At 40.1% G+C, this 18671-nt stretch overlaps 1 protein-coding gene across 7 annotated transcripts in view; it reads right to left on the bottom strand.

The window, feature by feature from the left end:
• Positions 1-668: 668 nt before the first annotated feature.
• The window catches only part of LOC130327126 (gastrula zinc finger protein XlCGF26.1-like), a 99231-nt gene continuing 81228 nt past the window's right edge, over positions 669-18671 (bottom strand). For 6 of the 7 annotated variants that reach the window (XM_056553390.1, XM_056553386.1, XM_056553385.1 and 3 more), the window contains 8 exons: positions 14069-14174; positions 12855-13034; positions 11701-11827; positions 11512-11603; positions 11227-11434; positions 10986-11077; positions 10760-10868; positions 669-1990 (listed from right to left, as the gene is read on the bottom strand). In XM_056553390.1, coding sequence (XP_056409365.1) covers positions 909-1990; positions 10760-10868; positions 10986-11077; positions 11227-11434; positions 11512-11603; positions 11701-11827; positions 12855-13034; positions 14069-14158 — 1980 coding nt within the window. In that variant the 5' untranslated portion in view covers positions 14159-14174 and the 3' untranslated portion in view covers positions 669-908. The remainder of the gene's footprint in view (positions 1991-10759; positions 10869-10985; positions 11078-11226; positions 11435-11511; positions 11604-11700; positions 11828-12854; positions 13035-14068; positions 14175-18671) is intronic. The other variant, XM_056553391.1, reaches the window with a different exon arrangement.

Below are 18671 nucleotides of genomic sequence, written 5' to 3'. Positions count from 1 at the left end.
CTAACTCTGCTAACCTTAACCCGCTAACTTTGAACTTAACCCCTAACCAAACCCACTAATCTTTAAGCCCCACCCCCTAACGCATAACTCCAAACCCTAACCCCTAATCCTAACCCTTACACTAACCCAACCCTAACCTGCCAACCCTAACCCCCCAAAACCCTGAACCTAACACCCTAACCCTAATTCCAAACCCTAACCCCTAACCTGCTATCCCTAACCCCTAAACCTTGCTAATCCTAATACCCCTAACCCTGCTAACCCCAACACTAACCCCCCTAATCCTAACCCCTAACCCTGCTAACCCTTAACCTTGCTAACCCTAAACCACCCTAACCCTAATCTGCTAACCCTAACCGTAACCCCTAACCCTCTGCCAATCCTAACCCTACACACATCTGAATGAGGTTTTATAAAGGGGCTAGATTAGAAGAATACTCATTCTTTTTTCAAAAAACGCATCACTCCTGTCCACAGGTTGTGTGTAGTACTGCAGCTCAGTCCCATTCACTTCAATGGAGCTGGACTGCAATACAAGACACAACCTGTGGACAGGAGTGGTGCTGTTTTTACAGCAGTGTTTTTTTAATCCAGGAGAAGCCCTTTTAATAAACAGCTGTTAGATTTTTTTTTTTTTACAAAGGGGCAGAACTAAAGAAAACGGCACGTCTGTGTCTGTTTTTTTTATTTATTACAGTATCAATTTATATATTTTTTTATTCTTTTACATTCATCTTCACACATTATACAAGTACATTTGTTGGTGAATTCTTTGATGACTTTATAAATTTTGATTAATTTGTGAATCCTTTTTCAACGTCAACATGGCTGACTTTAGTATCAAAACATTCTCCACATTCTGAAATGTAATTAAAACTTCTCTCCTATGTGACTTCTTTTATATCTAACTATGTGTGGGAAATTGTGGAAAAACATTTACCACACTTTGTACATGGATACGGTCCTTTTCCTATGTGAATTCTCTTATGTGTAACAAGATGTGATTTATGTGTAAAACGTTTCCCACATTCTGAACATAAATATGGCCTCTCCCCTGTGTGAATTCTCTCATGTATAATAAGAGTTGATTTTTTTGAAAAACATTTCCCACATTCTGAACATGAATATGGCTTCTCTCCTGTGTGTATTCTCCCATGTGAAACAAGAGTAGATTTATCTGTAAAACTTTTCCCACATTCTAAACAAGAAAATGGCTTCTCTCCTGTGTGTGTTCTCTCATGTATAACAAGAACTGATTTATTTGTAAAGTATTTTCCACATTCTAAACATGGAAATAACCTCTCTCCTGTGTGGCTTCTCATATGTCTAGAGAGATTAGATTTTTCTGTAAAACTTTTCCCACATTCTGAACATGAATATGGCTTCTCTCCTGAGTGACTTTTCTCATGTATAAGAAGAGTAGATTTTTTTGAAAAACATTTCCCACATTCTGAACATGAATATGGCTTCTCTCCTGTGTGAATTTTTCCATGTGAGACCAAAGTTGATTGATCTGTAAAACTTTTCCCACATTCTAAACATGAATATGGCTTCTCTCCAGTGTGTGTTCTCTCGTGTATAAGAAGGACTGATTTATTGGTAAAGCATTTCCCACATTCTAAACATGGAAATAGCCTCTCTCCGGTGTGACTTCTCTTATGTCTAGAGAGATTTGATTTTTCTGCAAAACATTTTCCACATTCTGCACATGAATACGGTTTCTCTCCTGAGTGATTTTTCTCATGTCTAATAAGAATGAATTTCTTTGAAAAACATTTCCCACACTGTGAACAACAAAATGTCTTTGTGGTAACAATTTTCGGTTGGTCATGATCAGTAGGATTATATGGTAAATCTGTACTATGAAGTCCTGGATGTACATTTACGGTAACAAGGTTCTCTCCTGAAGAATCCTTTATTAAATCTTCATCTTCTCCTTTATGATTTAGCAATAACTTTAAGTTTTCCTCAGAGTTCTTATTGAGCATTTCTGTTAGGATTAGAAATGTATTTCATGATTGTTTTTTCAAGATGGAAAAATATATAACATTCTTATTACACTGGAAACATATATGTTGCTTTTGATAGTTATTTTATGTATATTTTTTTAACCACAGCCAAACATGGATCTAGCGGAATAGAAGTCCTTCTTATATATTTCCTATTCCTTTTCTCAAAGCTTAAAACTGCATTTGTGAATTCAGCCTTATCAATCAGTGTATAGCACCTCAACACGTATGAGCGACAAAGCCCAATGTCTGTACTCCGCGACCATTTTCATTACATAAATCTAAGAAATGGACAGTTTAGGAAATGGCACTTAAAGCGGGATATGCATTTGTCAATCTTCCATGTTCTGCTACAAACTAAGACAAAATTGTAAGTCAGCTTGGCTTGATCTAAAAATTTGTGCATGGTTTTAAGACCCAAACTAAAATAATTTGTAATAAATTTGGATAAACAGAATTTGCATAAAACATACCCATTTTACTGAAAGGGAGACATTCACCTGTTTTATGGGGCCCAAACTGCGGCAACAGGAAACAGTTGCAGGGAATGGGGTCCCTTAACTCAATACTTTACTCTTAAATGCTCCGGTGATTCAGATATATCAGTTTACAAAAGCTGCCAGGACCCAGGTAACTAGACATTGGGGCATTCCCTGCAGCTGCTCTCCACCCCCCAGTGACACCTCTTTTCCTGTAAACCTCTCCCCTATTTATAAAACATGGCTGAACCATTAATAAAGCACTTTCTGCTTTTTGTCAAAAAACCCATTCCTCATAGACTGTAATCTCTTGTGATCAGGGTCCTCACTCCTCATAGACTGTAATCTCTTGTGATCAGGACCCTCACTCCTCATAGACTGTAATCTCTTGTGATCAGGATCCTCACTCCTCATAGACTGTAATCTCTTGTGATCAGGACCCTCACTCCTCATAGACTGTAATCTCTTGTGATCAGGACCCTCACTCCTCATAGACTGTAATCTCTTGTGATCAGGACCCTCACTCCTCATAGACTGTAATCTCTTGTGATCAGGGTCCTCACTCCTCATAGACTGTAATCTCTTGTGATCAGGATCCTCACTCCTCATAGACTGTAATCTCTTGTGATCAGGGTCCTCACTCCTCATAGACTGTAATCTCTTGTGATCAGGACCCTCACTCCTCATAGACTGTAATCTCTTGTGATCAGGATCCTCACTCCTCATAGACTGTAATCTCTTGTGATCAGGACCCTCACTCCTCATAGACTGTAATCTCTTGTGATCAGGACCCTCACTCCTCATAGACTGTAATCTCTTGTGATCAGGACCCTCACTCCTCATAGACTGTAATCTCTTGTGATCAGGACCCTCACTCCTCATAGACTGTAATCTCTTGTGATTAGGACCCTCACTCCTCATAGACTGTAATCTCTTGTGATCAGGACCCTCACTCCTCAGACTGTAATCTCTTGTGATCAGGATCCTCACTCCTCATAGACTGTAATCTCTTGTGATCAGGATCCTCACTCCTCATAGACTGTAATCTCTTGTGATCAGGACCCTCACTCCTCAGAGACTGTAATCTCTTGTGATCAGGACCCTCACTCCTCATAGACTGTAATCTCTTGTGATCAGGACCCTCACTCCTCATAGACTGTAATCTCTTGTGATCAGGGTCCTCACTCCTCATAGACTGTAATCTCTTGTGATCAGGTCCCTCACTCCTCATAGACTGTAATCTCTTGAGATCAGGATCCTCACTCCTCATAGACTGTAATCTCTTGTGATCAGGATCCTCACTCCTCATAGACTGTAATCTCTTGAGATCAGGATCCTCACTCCTCATAGACTGTAATCTCTTGTGATCAGGATCCTCACTCCTCATAGACTGTAATCTCTTGAGATCAGGATCCTCACTCCTCATAGACTGTAATCTCTTGTGATCAGGACCCTCACTCCTCATAGACTGTAATCTCTTGTGATCAGGGTCCTCACTCCTCATAGACTGTAATCTCTTGTGATCAGGATCCTCACTCCTCATAGACTGTAATCTCTTGTGATCAGGGTCCTCACTCCTCATAGATTGTAATCTCTTGTGATCAGGACCCTCACTCCTCATAGACTGTAATCTCTTGTGATCAGGATCCTCACTCCTCATAGACTGTAATCTCTTGTGATCAGGATCCTCACTCCTCATAGACTGTAATCTCTTGTGATCAGGATCCTCATTCCTCATAGACTGTAATCTCTTGTGATCAGGATCCTCACTCTTCATAGACTGTAATCTCTTGTGATCAGGATCCTCACTCCTCATAGACTGTAATCTCTTGTGATCAGGATCCTCACTCCTCATAGACTGTAATCTCTTGTGATCAGGACCCTCACTCCTCATAGACTGTAATCTCTTGTGATCAGGGTCCTCACTCCTCATAGACTGTAATCTCTTGTGATCAGGTCCCTCACTCCTCATAGACTGTAATCTCTTGAGATCAGGATCCTCACTCCTCATAGACTGTAATCTCTTGTGATCAGGATCCTCACTCCTCATAGACTGTAATCTCTTGAGATCAGGATCCTCACTCCTCATAGACTGTAATCTCTTGTGATCAGGATCCTCACTCCTCATAGACTGTAATCTCTTGAGATCAGGATCCTCACTCCTCATAGACTGTAATCTCTTGTGATCAGGATCCTCACTCCTCATAGACTGTAATCTCTTGTGATCAGGGTCCTCACTCCTCATAGACTGTAATCTCTTGTGATCAGGGTCCTCACTCCTCATAGACTGTAATCTCTTGTGATCAGGATCCTCACTCCTCATAGACTGTAATCTCTTGTGATCAGGTCCCTCACTCCTCATAGACTGTAATCTCTTGTGATCAGGACCCTCACTCCTCATAGACTGTAGACCCTTGTGATCAGGATCCCCACTCCTCATAGACTGTAATCTCTTGTGATCAGGATCCTCACTCCTCATAGACTGTAATCTCTTGTGATCAGGATCCTCACTCCTCATAGACTGTAATCTCTTGTGATCAGGATCCTCACTCCTCATAGACTGTAATCTCTTGTGATCAGGGTCCTCACTCCTCATAGACTGTAATCTCTTGTGATCAGGATCCTCACTCCTCATAGACTGTAATCTCTTGTGATCAGGACCCTCACTCCTCATAGACTGTAAACTCTTGTGATCAGGACCCTCACTCCTCATAGACTGTAATCTCTTGTGATCAGGACCCTCACTCCTCATAGACTGTAATCTCTTGTGATCAGGATCCTCACTCCTCATAGACTGTAAGATCTTGTGATCAGGATCCTCACTCCTCATAGACTGTAATCTCTTGTGATCAGGGTCCTCACTCCTCATAGACTGTAATCTCTTGTGATCAGGATCCTCACTCCTCATAGACTGTAATCTCTTGTGATCAGGACCCTCACTCCTCATAGACTGTAATCTCTTGTGATCAGGGTCCTCACTCCTCATAGACTGTAATCTCTTGTGATCAGGATCCTCACTCCTCAGAGACTGTAATCTCTTGTGATCAGGACCCTCACTCCTCCTATACTGTAATCTCTTGTGATCAGGGTCCTCACTCCTCATAGACTGTAATCTCTTGTGATCAGGACCCTCACTCCTCATAGACTGTAATCTCTTGTGATCAGGACCCTCACTCCTCATAGACTGTAATCTCTTGTGATCAGGATCCTCACTCCTCAGACTGTAATCTCTTGTGATCAGGATCCTCACTCCTCATAGACTGTAATCTCTTGTGATCAGGATCCTCACTCCTCATAGACTGCAATCTCTTGTGATCAGGTCCCTCACTCCTCATAGACTGTAAGCTCTTGTGATCAGGATCCTCACTCCTCATAGACTGTAATCTCTTGTGATCAGGATCCTCACTCCTCATAGACTGCAATCTCTTGTGATCAGGTCCCTCACTCCTCATAGACTGTAAGCTCTTGTGATCAGGTCCCTCACTCCTCATAGACTGTAAGCTCTTGTGATCAGGATCCTCACTCCTCATATACTGTAATCTCTTGTGATCAGGACCCTCACTCCTCATTGACTGTAATCTCTTGTGATCAGGATCCTCACTCCTCATAGACTGTAATCTCTTGTGATCAGGATCCCCACTCCTCATAGACTGTAATCTCTTGTGATCAGGGTCCTCACTCCTCATAGACTGTAATCTCTTGTGATCAGGACCCTCACTCCTCATAGACTGTAATCTCTTGTGATCAGGATCCTTACTCCTCATAGACTGTAATCTCTTGTGATCAGGTCCCTCACTCCTCGTAGACTGTAATCTCTTGTGATCAGGGTCCTCACTCCTCATAGACTGTAATCTCTTGTGATCAGGATCCTCACTCCTCATAGACTGTAATCTCTTGTGATCAGGACCCTCACTCCTCATAGACTGTAATCTCTTGTGATCAGGTCCCTCACTCCTCATAGAATGTAAGCTCTTGTGATCAGGATTCTCACTCCTCATATACTGTAATCTCTTGTGATCAGGACCCTCACTCCTCATAGACTGTAATCTCTTATGATCAGGATCCCCACTCCTCATAGACTGTAATCTCTTGTGATCAGGACCCTCACTCCTCATAGACTGTAATCTCTTGTGATCAGGATCCTCACTCCTCATAGACTGTAATCTCTTGTGATCAGGATCCTCACTCCTCATAGACTGTAATCTCTTGTGATCAGGACCCTCACTCCTCAGACTGTAATCTCTTGTGATCAGGGTCCTCACTCCTCATAGACTGTAATCTCTTGTGATCAGGGTCCTCACTCCTCATAGACTGTAATCTCTTGTGATCAGGACCCTCACTCCTCATAGACTGTAATCTCTTGTGATCAGGATCCTCACTCCTCATAGACTGTAATCTCTTGTGATCAGGACCCCCACTCCTCATAGACTGTAATCTCTTGTGATCAGGGTCCTCACTCCTCATAGACTGTAATCTCTTGTGATCAGGGTCCTCACTCCTCATAGACTGTAATCTCTTGTGATCAGGATCCTCACTCCTCATAGACTGTAATCTCGTGATCAGGATCCTCACTCCTCATAGACTGTAATCTCTTGTGATCAGGACCCTCACTCCTCATAGACTGTAATCTCTTGTGATCAGGACCCTCACTCCTCAGACTGTAAGCTCTTGTGACTAGGACCCTCACTCCTCATAGACCCTCACTCCTTCAAGACCTTGAAATGCTTCTTACGAAGCCACCTCTTCTTTGCCGGGGCGGTGTTTTTGGGATCACTGTCATGCTGAAAGACCCAGCCACGTTTCATCTTCAATGCCCTTGCTGATGGAAGGAGGTTTTCACTCAAAATCTCACGATACATGGCCCCATTCAATCTTTCCTTTACACGGATCAGTCATCCTGGTCTCTTGGCAGAAAAACAGCCCCAAAGCATGAGGTTTCCACCCCATGCTTCACAGTAGGTATGGTGTTCTTTGGATGCAACTCAGCATTCTTTCTCCTCCAAATAATTCTACTTTGGTTTCATCTGACCTCTTCTGGATCATCCAAATGCTCTCTAGCAAACTTCAGACGTGCCCGGACATGTACTGGCTTAAGCAGGGGGACACATCTGGCACTGCATGATTTGAGTCCCTGGCGGCGTAGTGTGTTACTGATGGTAGCCTTTGTTACTTTGGTCCCAGCTCTCTGCAGGTCATTCACTAGGTCCCCCCCGTGTGGTTCTGGGATTTTTGCTCACTGTTCTTGTGATCATCTTGTTGACACCACGCGTGAGATCTTGTGTGGATACCCATATGGAGGGACATTCATTGGTCTTGTATTTCTTCAATTTTCTAATAATTGCTCCCACTGTTGATTTCTTCAGCTGATTGCCTATCGCAGATTCAGTCTTCCCAGCCTGGTGCAGGTCTACAATTTTGTTTCTGGTGTCCTTCAACAGCTCTTTGGTCTTGGCCATAGTGGAGTTTGGAGTGTGACTGTTTGAGGTTGTGGACAGGTGTCTTTTATACTGATAACAAGTTCACACAGGAGCCATTAATACAAGTAACGATTGGAGGACAGAGGAGACTCTTAAGCTATTAAGGACCAAGGGTGTACCCGTACACTCTGAGTCCGCTCCCGCTATATAATGCGGGGCCACGGCGTGACCCCACGTCAAAGCGGGTCGGGCCTGGCCGGGACCCGTGGCTAATAGCGCATGGCACTGATCGCCGTGTCTAAAGTGAAAGTAAATTATTGCCGGTTAGCTCAGCGGGCTGTTTGGAATGACACAGCAGGAGGTTCTCTTACCTTGCCTCCTGGTGTCCGATCGCCGAATGTGGCTGCTCAGTGCCCGAGATCCAGGCATGAGCAGTCAAGCAGCAGAATCATTAATCAATGGTTTCCTATGAGAATAATACCCACTAAATGGTTTCCTATTAGAATAATACCTACTAAGTTCTTCACAGAACGGCAATTCGATACTTAGAGGAGTTCTTCTCCACAAGGACATTCTTTTAAAGGACAAGGTTCCTACAGAATAAAGAGGTGTAATTTTTACCCAAAAAAATGTACGGTGTAGAAACAGAAGCTCCCAAAAGTTGCAAAATGGTGTTTTTTTTTCTATAAAAGTTGGGTATCATTTTAATCGTATGGACCTACAGAATAGAGAGGTGTCATTTTTATCAAAAAATGTACGGTGTAGAAACAGAAGCTCCCAAAACTTACAAAATGGCTTTTGTTTCAATTTTGTTTCACAATGATTTTTTTTTTTTTACATTTCGCCATAGATTTTTGGGTAGAATGACTGATGTCATTACCAAGTAGAATTGGTGGTGCAAAAAATAAGCCACCATATGGATTTTTAGGTGCAACATTTTAAGAGTTATGATTTTTAAAAGGTAAGGAGGAAAAAATTTAAGTGCAAAAACGAAAAAAAAAAAAAAAACCCTGATCCTTAAGGGGTTAAAAAAGAAGTTACAGGTCTGTGAGAGCCAGAAATCTTGCTTGTTTGTAGGTGACCAAATACTTATTTTCCACCATAATTTTTTCTTATTCTGCATCTCATAGTTGAGGTATATCTATGATGAAAACGACAGCCTCTCATCTTTATAAGTGGGAGAACTTGCACAATCAGTGGCTGACTAAATACTTTTTTGCCCCACTGTATGTTGAAGAGAATAATACCCACTAAGTGCTTCTCAGATACGATACTTAGATACAATACGATACTTAGGAGTTCTTCTCCACAAGGACATTCTTTTAAAAGGACAAGGGTCCTCATTCACATTGCTTGAAATCCTTGAATTGGTTTCTGTTGGTATTTTGTTTCTATATGTCCTTTTTAAAATTAAAAAAGTGCTGCAGAATAGGTTGTCGATACATAACGCTTATTATCATGACATGAAGCACATTTGCTTCCAGAGTTCCCTCACATAGATCTCACATAGTTGAGGAGCCCATTGTCCCCCCTTTTGTTTGCCTTAATCATAAAATCCGAATCTGAAACAATAAAAGGATTTCATACTGAAGACAATTTTTATTAGATCAGTTTATATATAAAACTTATTTTTAAATGGCGAATCCTCTTAGATAATTGCCTAAGGGAAAAATTCCAGAACATTTCTGGTTCCTCAGGTTTAAGATTTAATTGGTAGAAATAAAAAAAATGTTAACAAAAGATTTTTATAGGAAGAAAGACTTTTGAATAGCTGCAGCCTGTGACACAAATGCAATAGACTTTTTTTTGTTTTTTTAAATGAAAAACCTTATAGCAAAAACATCCCCCACAACCCATTATTAATGGCAGTTTCTCTATCAATCACTATCCAGAATGCCGGAAATGGGGGTGAACAACCTCCGGACCTATATTATTTACAGGTTAAAGCTTTAGATAGTTGTATAGCAAAGGAGTGTGGGGTGTCTTATAAAACATCCAAGAGTAGATTGGTTACAGCAGGGATTAAGTTCACATTATTATTTCCAGCAAAGCTTAGAATTGTATACAAGGAATCTGTTCTTTTTTTTCCAGACAGCAGCTGAAGCCTCAGTTTGGATGGAAGGGAAGGGGTTCTAAGGTTAAATTGAGTAATGGTTCCATATTGGGTGAGACTAATGCTTCAGGAACTGACTGGTTACAGTGGTGATCAGGGAGCGCTACAGAAGGTCCCACTGTCACTAATGTCTGTAAAATGCAACTACATTGAGAGAGGATTAAACCTCTGAATTCCCCCTGTAAATCCATTATTACATACCTGGGGTAACACATCCTGGCATTATTACATACCTGAGGTAACACCTCCTGCAATTATTACATATGTGGGTCAACACCTCCTGCAATTATTACATATGTGGGTCAACACCTCCTGGAATTATTACATGTCTGGGATAACACCTCCTGGAATTATTACATGTCTGGGGTAACACCTCCTGGAATTATTACATACCTGGGGTAACACCTCCTGGTATTATTACATACCTGGAGTAACACCTCCTGGAATAATTACACATCTGGGGTAACACCTCCTGGCATGATTACATATGTGGGGTAACACCTCCTGGAATTATTACATACTTGGTAACAGCTCCTGGAATTATTACATACCTGGGGTAACACCTCCTGGTATTATTACATACCTGGAGTAACACCTCCTGGAATAATTACACATCTGGGGTAACACCTCCTGGCATGATTACATATGTGGGGTAACACCTCCTGGAATTATTACATACTTGGTAACAGCTCCTGGAATTATTACATACTTGGGGTAACACCTCCTGGCATTATTACATACTTGGGGTAACACCTCCTGGAATTTCCTCCTTCACTTCCCTCATACACAGGTGATGGCCCCTCATCCTCTCTTCTTCATCCTCCACTTTATTATTAGTCAGATCTCCCCCCTGATGTGACATATAGAACAATTCACTACAATACAGCAGACAGGAGGAGCAACAGAGACCCCCAAAATCTATGACTGCAGGACCCCCCTATAGAGATATAGGATCAGCCTCATCTACCTGATGCTTCTCTGGGACATTTCCCTCTGGACAGTCCTGGGAATACAGAGGGCGGGGACACCTCTCGGGTGGATTTCTATCCATGACTCCATCTGTAGAGAACACACAGGGAATGAATACATCACCTCCTCTATATCCATCTGTAGAGAACACACAGGGATAGAACAGATTGTGATCAGATGATGGGTGTAGTAGTATCTAGGAAAACTTTTACAACAAATGAAAGTCTCCTCCTCCTTACACTGCTGATCGGCCATGACACCCGTCTCCTCCTCCTTACACTGCTGATCGGCCATGACAACCGTCTCCTCCTCCTCCTCCTTACACTGCTGATCGGCCATGACACCCGTCTCCTCCTCCCCCTCCTTACACTGCTGATCGGCCATGACACCCGTCTCTTCCTCTTCTTCATCTATAACCTTAACCTTAATATCCATCAGATCTTCACCCTAAATAGACAAGAAAAGGGTGAAATTAACTTGGGTTCAATCACTTTATATTCTGAGGAGACTTTAGGGTCATCTACCTGATGGTTCTCTGGGACATTTCCCTCTGGACAGTCCTGGGAATACAGAGGGCAGGGACACCTCTCGGGAAGATTTCTATCAATGACTCCACCTGTAGGGAACACACAGGGAATGAATACATCAGTGCTGGATAGATTTCTATGTTACAAGGTAGTGAGAGTGATATCTATATATATGTCTCTTCTTACCTTGTGATGTGAGGGTCCGGGGGTCCTCCATCATGACTATGTCCTGGTACAGATCCTTGTGTCCTTCTACATACTCCCACTCCTCCATGGAGAAATAGACCGCCACATCCTGACACCTTATAGGAACCTGACACACAATGATACCGTCATCACCTGATCCCTCCATTACATGTCCCAGCAGTGTCACCTCTCTAATCATCACCAGACCCCTCCATTACTGTATAATGTCCCAGCAATGTCACCTCTCTATTCATCACCAGACCCCTCTATTACTGTATAATGTCCCAGCAGTGTCACCTCTCTAATCATCACCAGACCCCTCCATTACTGTATAATGTCCCAGCAGTGTCACCTCTCTAATCATCACCAGACCCCTCCATTACTGTATAATGTCCCAGCAGTGTCACCTCTCATCACCAGACCCCTCCATTACTGTATAATGTCCCAGCAGGGTCACCTCTCCAGTCATCACCAGACCCCTACATTACTGTATAATGTTCCAGCAGTGTCACCTCTCTAATCATCACCAGACCCCTCCATTACTGTATAATGTCCCAGCAGTGTCACCTCTCTAATCATCACCAGACCCCTCCATTACTGTATAATGTCCAGCAGGGTCACCTCTCCAGTCATAACCAGACCCTTCCATTACTGTATAATGTCCCAGCAGTGTCACCTCTCCAGTCATGACCAGACCCCTCTATTACTGTATAATGTCCCAGCAGTGTCACCTCTCATCACCAGACCCCTCCATTACTGTATAATGTCCCAGCAGTGTCACCTCTCCAGTCATCACCAGACCCCTCCATTACTGTATAATGTCACAGCAGTGTCACCTCTCCAGTCATCACCAGACCCCTCCATTACTGTATAATGTCCCAGCAGTGTCACCTCTCCAGTCATCACCAGACCCCTCCATTACTGTATAATGTCCCACCTCTCCAGTAATCACCAGACCCCTCCATTACTGTATAATGTCCAGCAGTGTCACCTCTCCAGTCATCACCAGACCCCTCCATTACTGTATAATGTCCCGGCAGTGTCACCTCTTCAGTCATCACCAGACCCCTCCATTACTGTATAATGTCCAGCAGGGTCACCTCTCTAGTCATCACCAGACCCCTCCATTACTGTATAATGTCCAGCAGGGTCACCTCTCTAGTAAGCAGCTCAGTGATCCTGTGGATGAGTTCTAGGATCTTCTCCTCATGTATCAGTGAGTGAGGTGGAGGCTCCGTGATGGGGCCCCGGGCCCTGCATTGTCCTCCTGATTCATGGAGATGGCTGCTGGGGGCCACACACTCCCCCGATGTCTTCTTCACTATGGTATAATCCTGTGTATGGAGAGAGACACTAAATCCCTGGAGCAACAACCAGAAACCTCCTCCAATAACTTGTAATATAACAAGACTCAGGAAAGACATCCCGGCCCCTCGGGACTATTACACTTCTCCATAATCTCACTGCTCTTACAGGAAAGAATCCCTTCTATGTTGGGGTAGAAACCTTCTCTCCTCTAGATGTAGTAGATGCCTCCATGTTATAGTGTCATATAGATGTCATCTAATGGAAATGTCCTCCAGACCACACTCCTCCATCTGATCCTCCTGCTCCTCTCCTCCTCCTCCATCTGATTCTCCTGCTCCTCTCCTCCTCCATCTGATCCTCCTGCTCCTCTCCTCCTCCTCCATCTGATCCTCCTGCTCCTCTCCTCCTCCTCCATCTGATCCTCCTGCTCCTCTCCTCCTCCATCTGATCCTCCTGCTCCTCTCCTCCTCCATCTGATCCTCCTGCTCCTCTCCTCCTCCTCCATCTGATCCTCCTGCTCCTCTCCTCCTCCTCCATCTGATCCTCCTGCTCCTCTCCATCTGATCCTCCTGCTCCTCTCCATCTGATCCTCCTGCTCCTCTCCATCTGATCCTCCTGCTCCTCTCCATCTGATCCTCCTGCTCCTCTCCATCTGATCCTCCTGCTCCTCTCCATCTGATCCTCATGCTCCTCTCCATCTGATCCTCATGCTCCTCTCCATCTGATCCTCCTGCTCCTCTCCATCTGATCCTCCTGCTCCTCTCCATCTGATCCTCCTGCTCCTCTCCTCCTCGGTATAACCTGCCTACTTACCATTCTCATTGCTCCTATAACATTCCTATTGGCCCATTGGTTCCCATGATCCCTGACTGATCATATTGGGGCTGATCCTCCCTGGACACTGGATTCTTCCTATTATGGATTCCCCTTCCCTATAACTCAGTAGGGACTCATTAGGGATATAGGTTGAACTTGATGGACTCTGGTCTTTTTTCAACCTCATGAACTATGATACTATGTTTTAAATAAAGATGATAGAAATGTAGATGGGTCACCTCACCTCTCCGGTCAGCAGGTGGAGGATCTCCAAGGTGAAGTGTAATATTCTCTTAGTCATCTCATTCCTGTCCTTCTCCATCCTTGGGTTCATTCAGGAAAAGGAGAATCTGGGAGGGGAAAACAAGAGAACTGGATGTCACATACACATCCTCACTTATTATATATATATCATACAGGGATCACATCATATATCACATACACATCCTCACTTATTATATATATATCATACAGGGATCACATCGTATATCACATACACATCTTCACTTATTATATATATCATACAGGGATCACATCATATATCACATACACATCCTCACTTATATATATGTATCATACAGGGGTCACATCATATATCACATACACATCCTCACTTATTATATATATATATCATACAGGGATCACATCATATATCACATACACATCCTCACTTATTATATATGTATCATACAGGGGTCACATCATATATCACATACACATCCTCACTTATTATATATATATATCATACAGGGATCACATCATATCACATACACATCCTCACTTATTATATATATATATCATACAGGGATCACATCATATATCACATACACATCCTCACTTATTATATATATATATCATACAGGGATCACATCATATATCACATACACATCCTCACTTATTATATATATATCATACAGGGATCACATCATATATCACATACACATCCTCACTTATTATATATATATCATACAGGGATCACATCATATATCACATACACATCCTCACTTATTATATATATATCATACAGGGATCACATCATATATCACATACACATCCTCACTTATTATATATATATCATACAGGGATCACATCATATATCACATACACATCCTCACTTATTATATATATCATACAGGGATCACATCATATATCACATACACATCCTCACTTATTATATATATATCATACAGGGATCACATCATATATCACATACACATCCTCACTTATTATATATATATCATACAGGGATCACATCATATATCACATACACATCCTCACTTATTATATATATATCATACAGGGATCACATCATATATCACATACACATCCTCACTTATTATATATATCATACAGGGATCACATCATATATCACATACACATCCTCACTTATTATATATATCATACAGGGATCACATCATATATCACATACACATCCTCACTTATTATATATATATATCATACAGGGATCACATCATATATCACATACACATCCTCACTTATTATATATATTATACAGGGGTCACATCATATATCACATACACATCCTCACTTATTATATATATATCATACAGGGATCACATCATATATCACATACACATCCTCACTTATTATATATATAATATACAGGGATCACGTCATATATCACATACACATCCTCACTTATTATATATATATATATCATCCAGGGATCACATCATATATCACATACACATCCTCACTTATTATATATATTATACAGGGGTCACATCATATATCACATACACATCCTCATATATATATATATATATCATACAGGGGTCACATCATATGTCACATACACATCCTCACTTATTATATATATATTATACAGGGATCACATCATATATCACATACACATCCTCACTTATTATATATATATCATACAGGGATGGCATCATATATCACATACACATCCTCACTTATTATATATATATCATACAGGGGTCACATCATATATCACATACACATCCTCACTTATTATATATATATCATACAGGGGTCACATCATATATCACATACACATCCTCACTTATTATATATATATATATCATACAGGGGTCACATCATATATCACATACACATCCTCACTTATTATATATATATATCATACAGGGATCACATCATATATCACATACACATCCTCACTTATTATATATATATATCATACAGGGATCACATCATATATCACATACACATCCTCACTTATTATATATATATCATACAGGGATCACATCATATATCACATACACATCCTCACTTATTATATATATATCATACAGGGGTCACATCATATATCACATACACATCCTCACTTATTATATATATATATCATACAGGGGTCACATCATATATCACATACACATCCTCACTTATTATATATATATATCATACAGGGATCACATCATATATCACATACACATCCTCACTTATTATATATATATCATACAGGGATCACATCATATATCACATACACATCCTCACTTATTATATATATCATACAGGGATCATATATCACATACACATCCTCACTTATTATATATATATATATCATACAGGGATCACATCCTATACACATCCTCACTTATTATATATATATCATACAGGGATCACATCATATATCACATACACATCCTCACTTATTATATATGTCATACAGGGATCACATCATATATCACATACACATCCTCACTTATTATATATGTCATACAGGGGTCACATCATATATCACATACACATCCTCACTTATATATATCATACAGGGATCACATCATATATCACATACACATCCTCACTTATATATATATATATCATACAGGGATCACATCATATATCACATACACATCCTCACTTATTATATATATATATATCATACAGGGATCACATCATATATCACATACACATCCTCACTTATTATATATATCATACAGGGGTCACATCATATATCACATACACATCCTCACTTATTATATATATCATACAGGGATCACATCATATATCACATTCACATCCTCACTTATTATATATATCATACAGGGATCACATCATATATCACATACACATCCTCACTTATTATATATATATATATATATCATACAGGGATCACATCATATATCACATACACATCCTCACTTATTATATATATTATACAGGGGTCACATCATATATCACATACACATCCTCACTTATTATATATATATCATACAGGGATCACATCATATATCACATACACATCCTCACTTATTATATATATTATACAGGGGTCACATCATATATCACATACACATCCTCACTTATTATATATATATCATACAGGGATCACATCGTATATCACATACACATCCTCACTTATTATATATATCATACAGGGGTCACATCATATATCACATACACATCCTCATATATATATATATATATCATACAGGGATCACATCATATATCACATACACATCCTCACTTATTATATATATATCATACAGGGATCACATCATATGTCACATACACATCATCACTTATTATATATATATATATCATCCAGGGATCACATCATATATCACATACACATCCTCACTTATTATATATATTATACAGGGGTCACATCATATATCACATACACATCCTCATATATATATATATATCATACAGGGATCACATCATATATCACATACACATCCTCACTTATTATATATGTATCATACAGGGGTCACATCATATATCACATACACATCCTCACTTATTATATATATATCATACAGGGATCACATCATATATCACATACACATCCTCACTTATTATATATATATTATACAGGGATCACATCATATATCACATACACATCCTCACTTATTATATATATATCATACAGGGATGGCATCATATATCACTTACACATCCTCACTTATTATATATATATCATACAGGGGTCACATCATATATCACATACACATCCTCACTTATTATATATATATCATACAGGGGTCACATCATATATCACATACACATCCTCACTTATTATATATATATATCATACAGGGGTCACATCATATATCACATACACATCCTCACTTATTATATATATATATCATACAGGGATCACATCATATATCACATACACATCCTCACTTATTATATATATATATCATACAGGGATCACATCATATATCACATACACATCCTCACTTATTATATATATATCATACAGGGATCACATCATATATCACATACACATCCTCACTTATTATATATATATCATACAGGGGTCACATCATATATCACATACACATCCTCACTTATTATATATATATATCATACAGGGGTCACATCATATATCACATACACATCCTCACTTATTATATATATATATCATACAGGGATCACATCATATATCACATACACATCCTCACTTATTATATATATATCATACAGGGATCACATCATATATCACATACACATCCTCACTTATTATATATATCATACAGGGATCATATATCACATACACATCCTCACTTATTATATATATATATATCATACAGGGATCACATCCTATACACATCCTCACTTATTATATATATATCATACAGGGATCACATCATATATCACATACACATCCTCACTTATTATATATGTCATACAGGGGTCACATCATATATCACATACACATCCTCACTTATATATATATATCATACAGGGATCACATCATATATCACATACACATCCTCACTTATTATATATATATATATCATACAGGGATCACATCATATATCACATACACATCCTCACTTATTATATATATCATACAGGGGTCACATCATATATCACATACACATCCTCAC

The sequence above is a fragment of the Hyla sarda genome, unplaced genomic scaffold (assembly GCF_029499605.1).
Source record: "Hyla sarda isolate aHylSar1 unplaced genomic scaffold, aHylSar1.hap1 scaffold_293, whole genome shotgun sequence".
In the NCBI taxonomy this organism is placed as follows: Eukaryota; Metazoa; Chordata; class Amphibia; order Anura; family Hylidae; genus Hyla; species Hyla sarda.
Note: the sequence above shows the minus strand (reverse complement) of the source record. Positions and strands in the feature narration are given on the sequence as shown.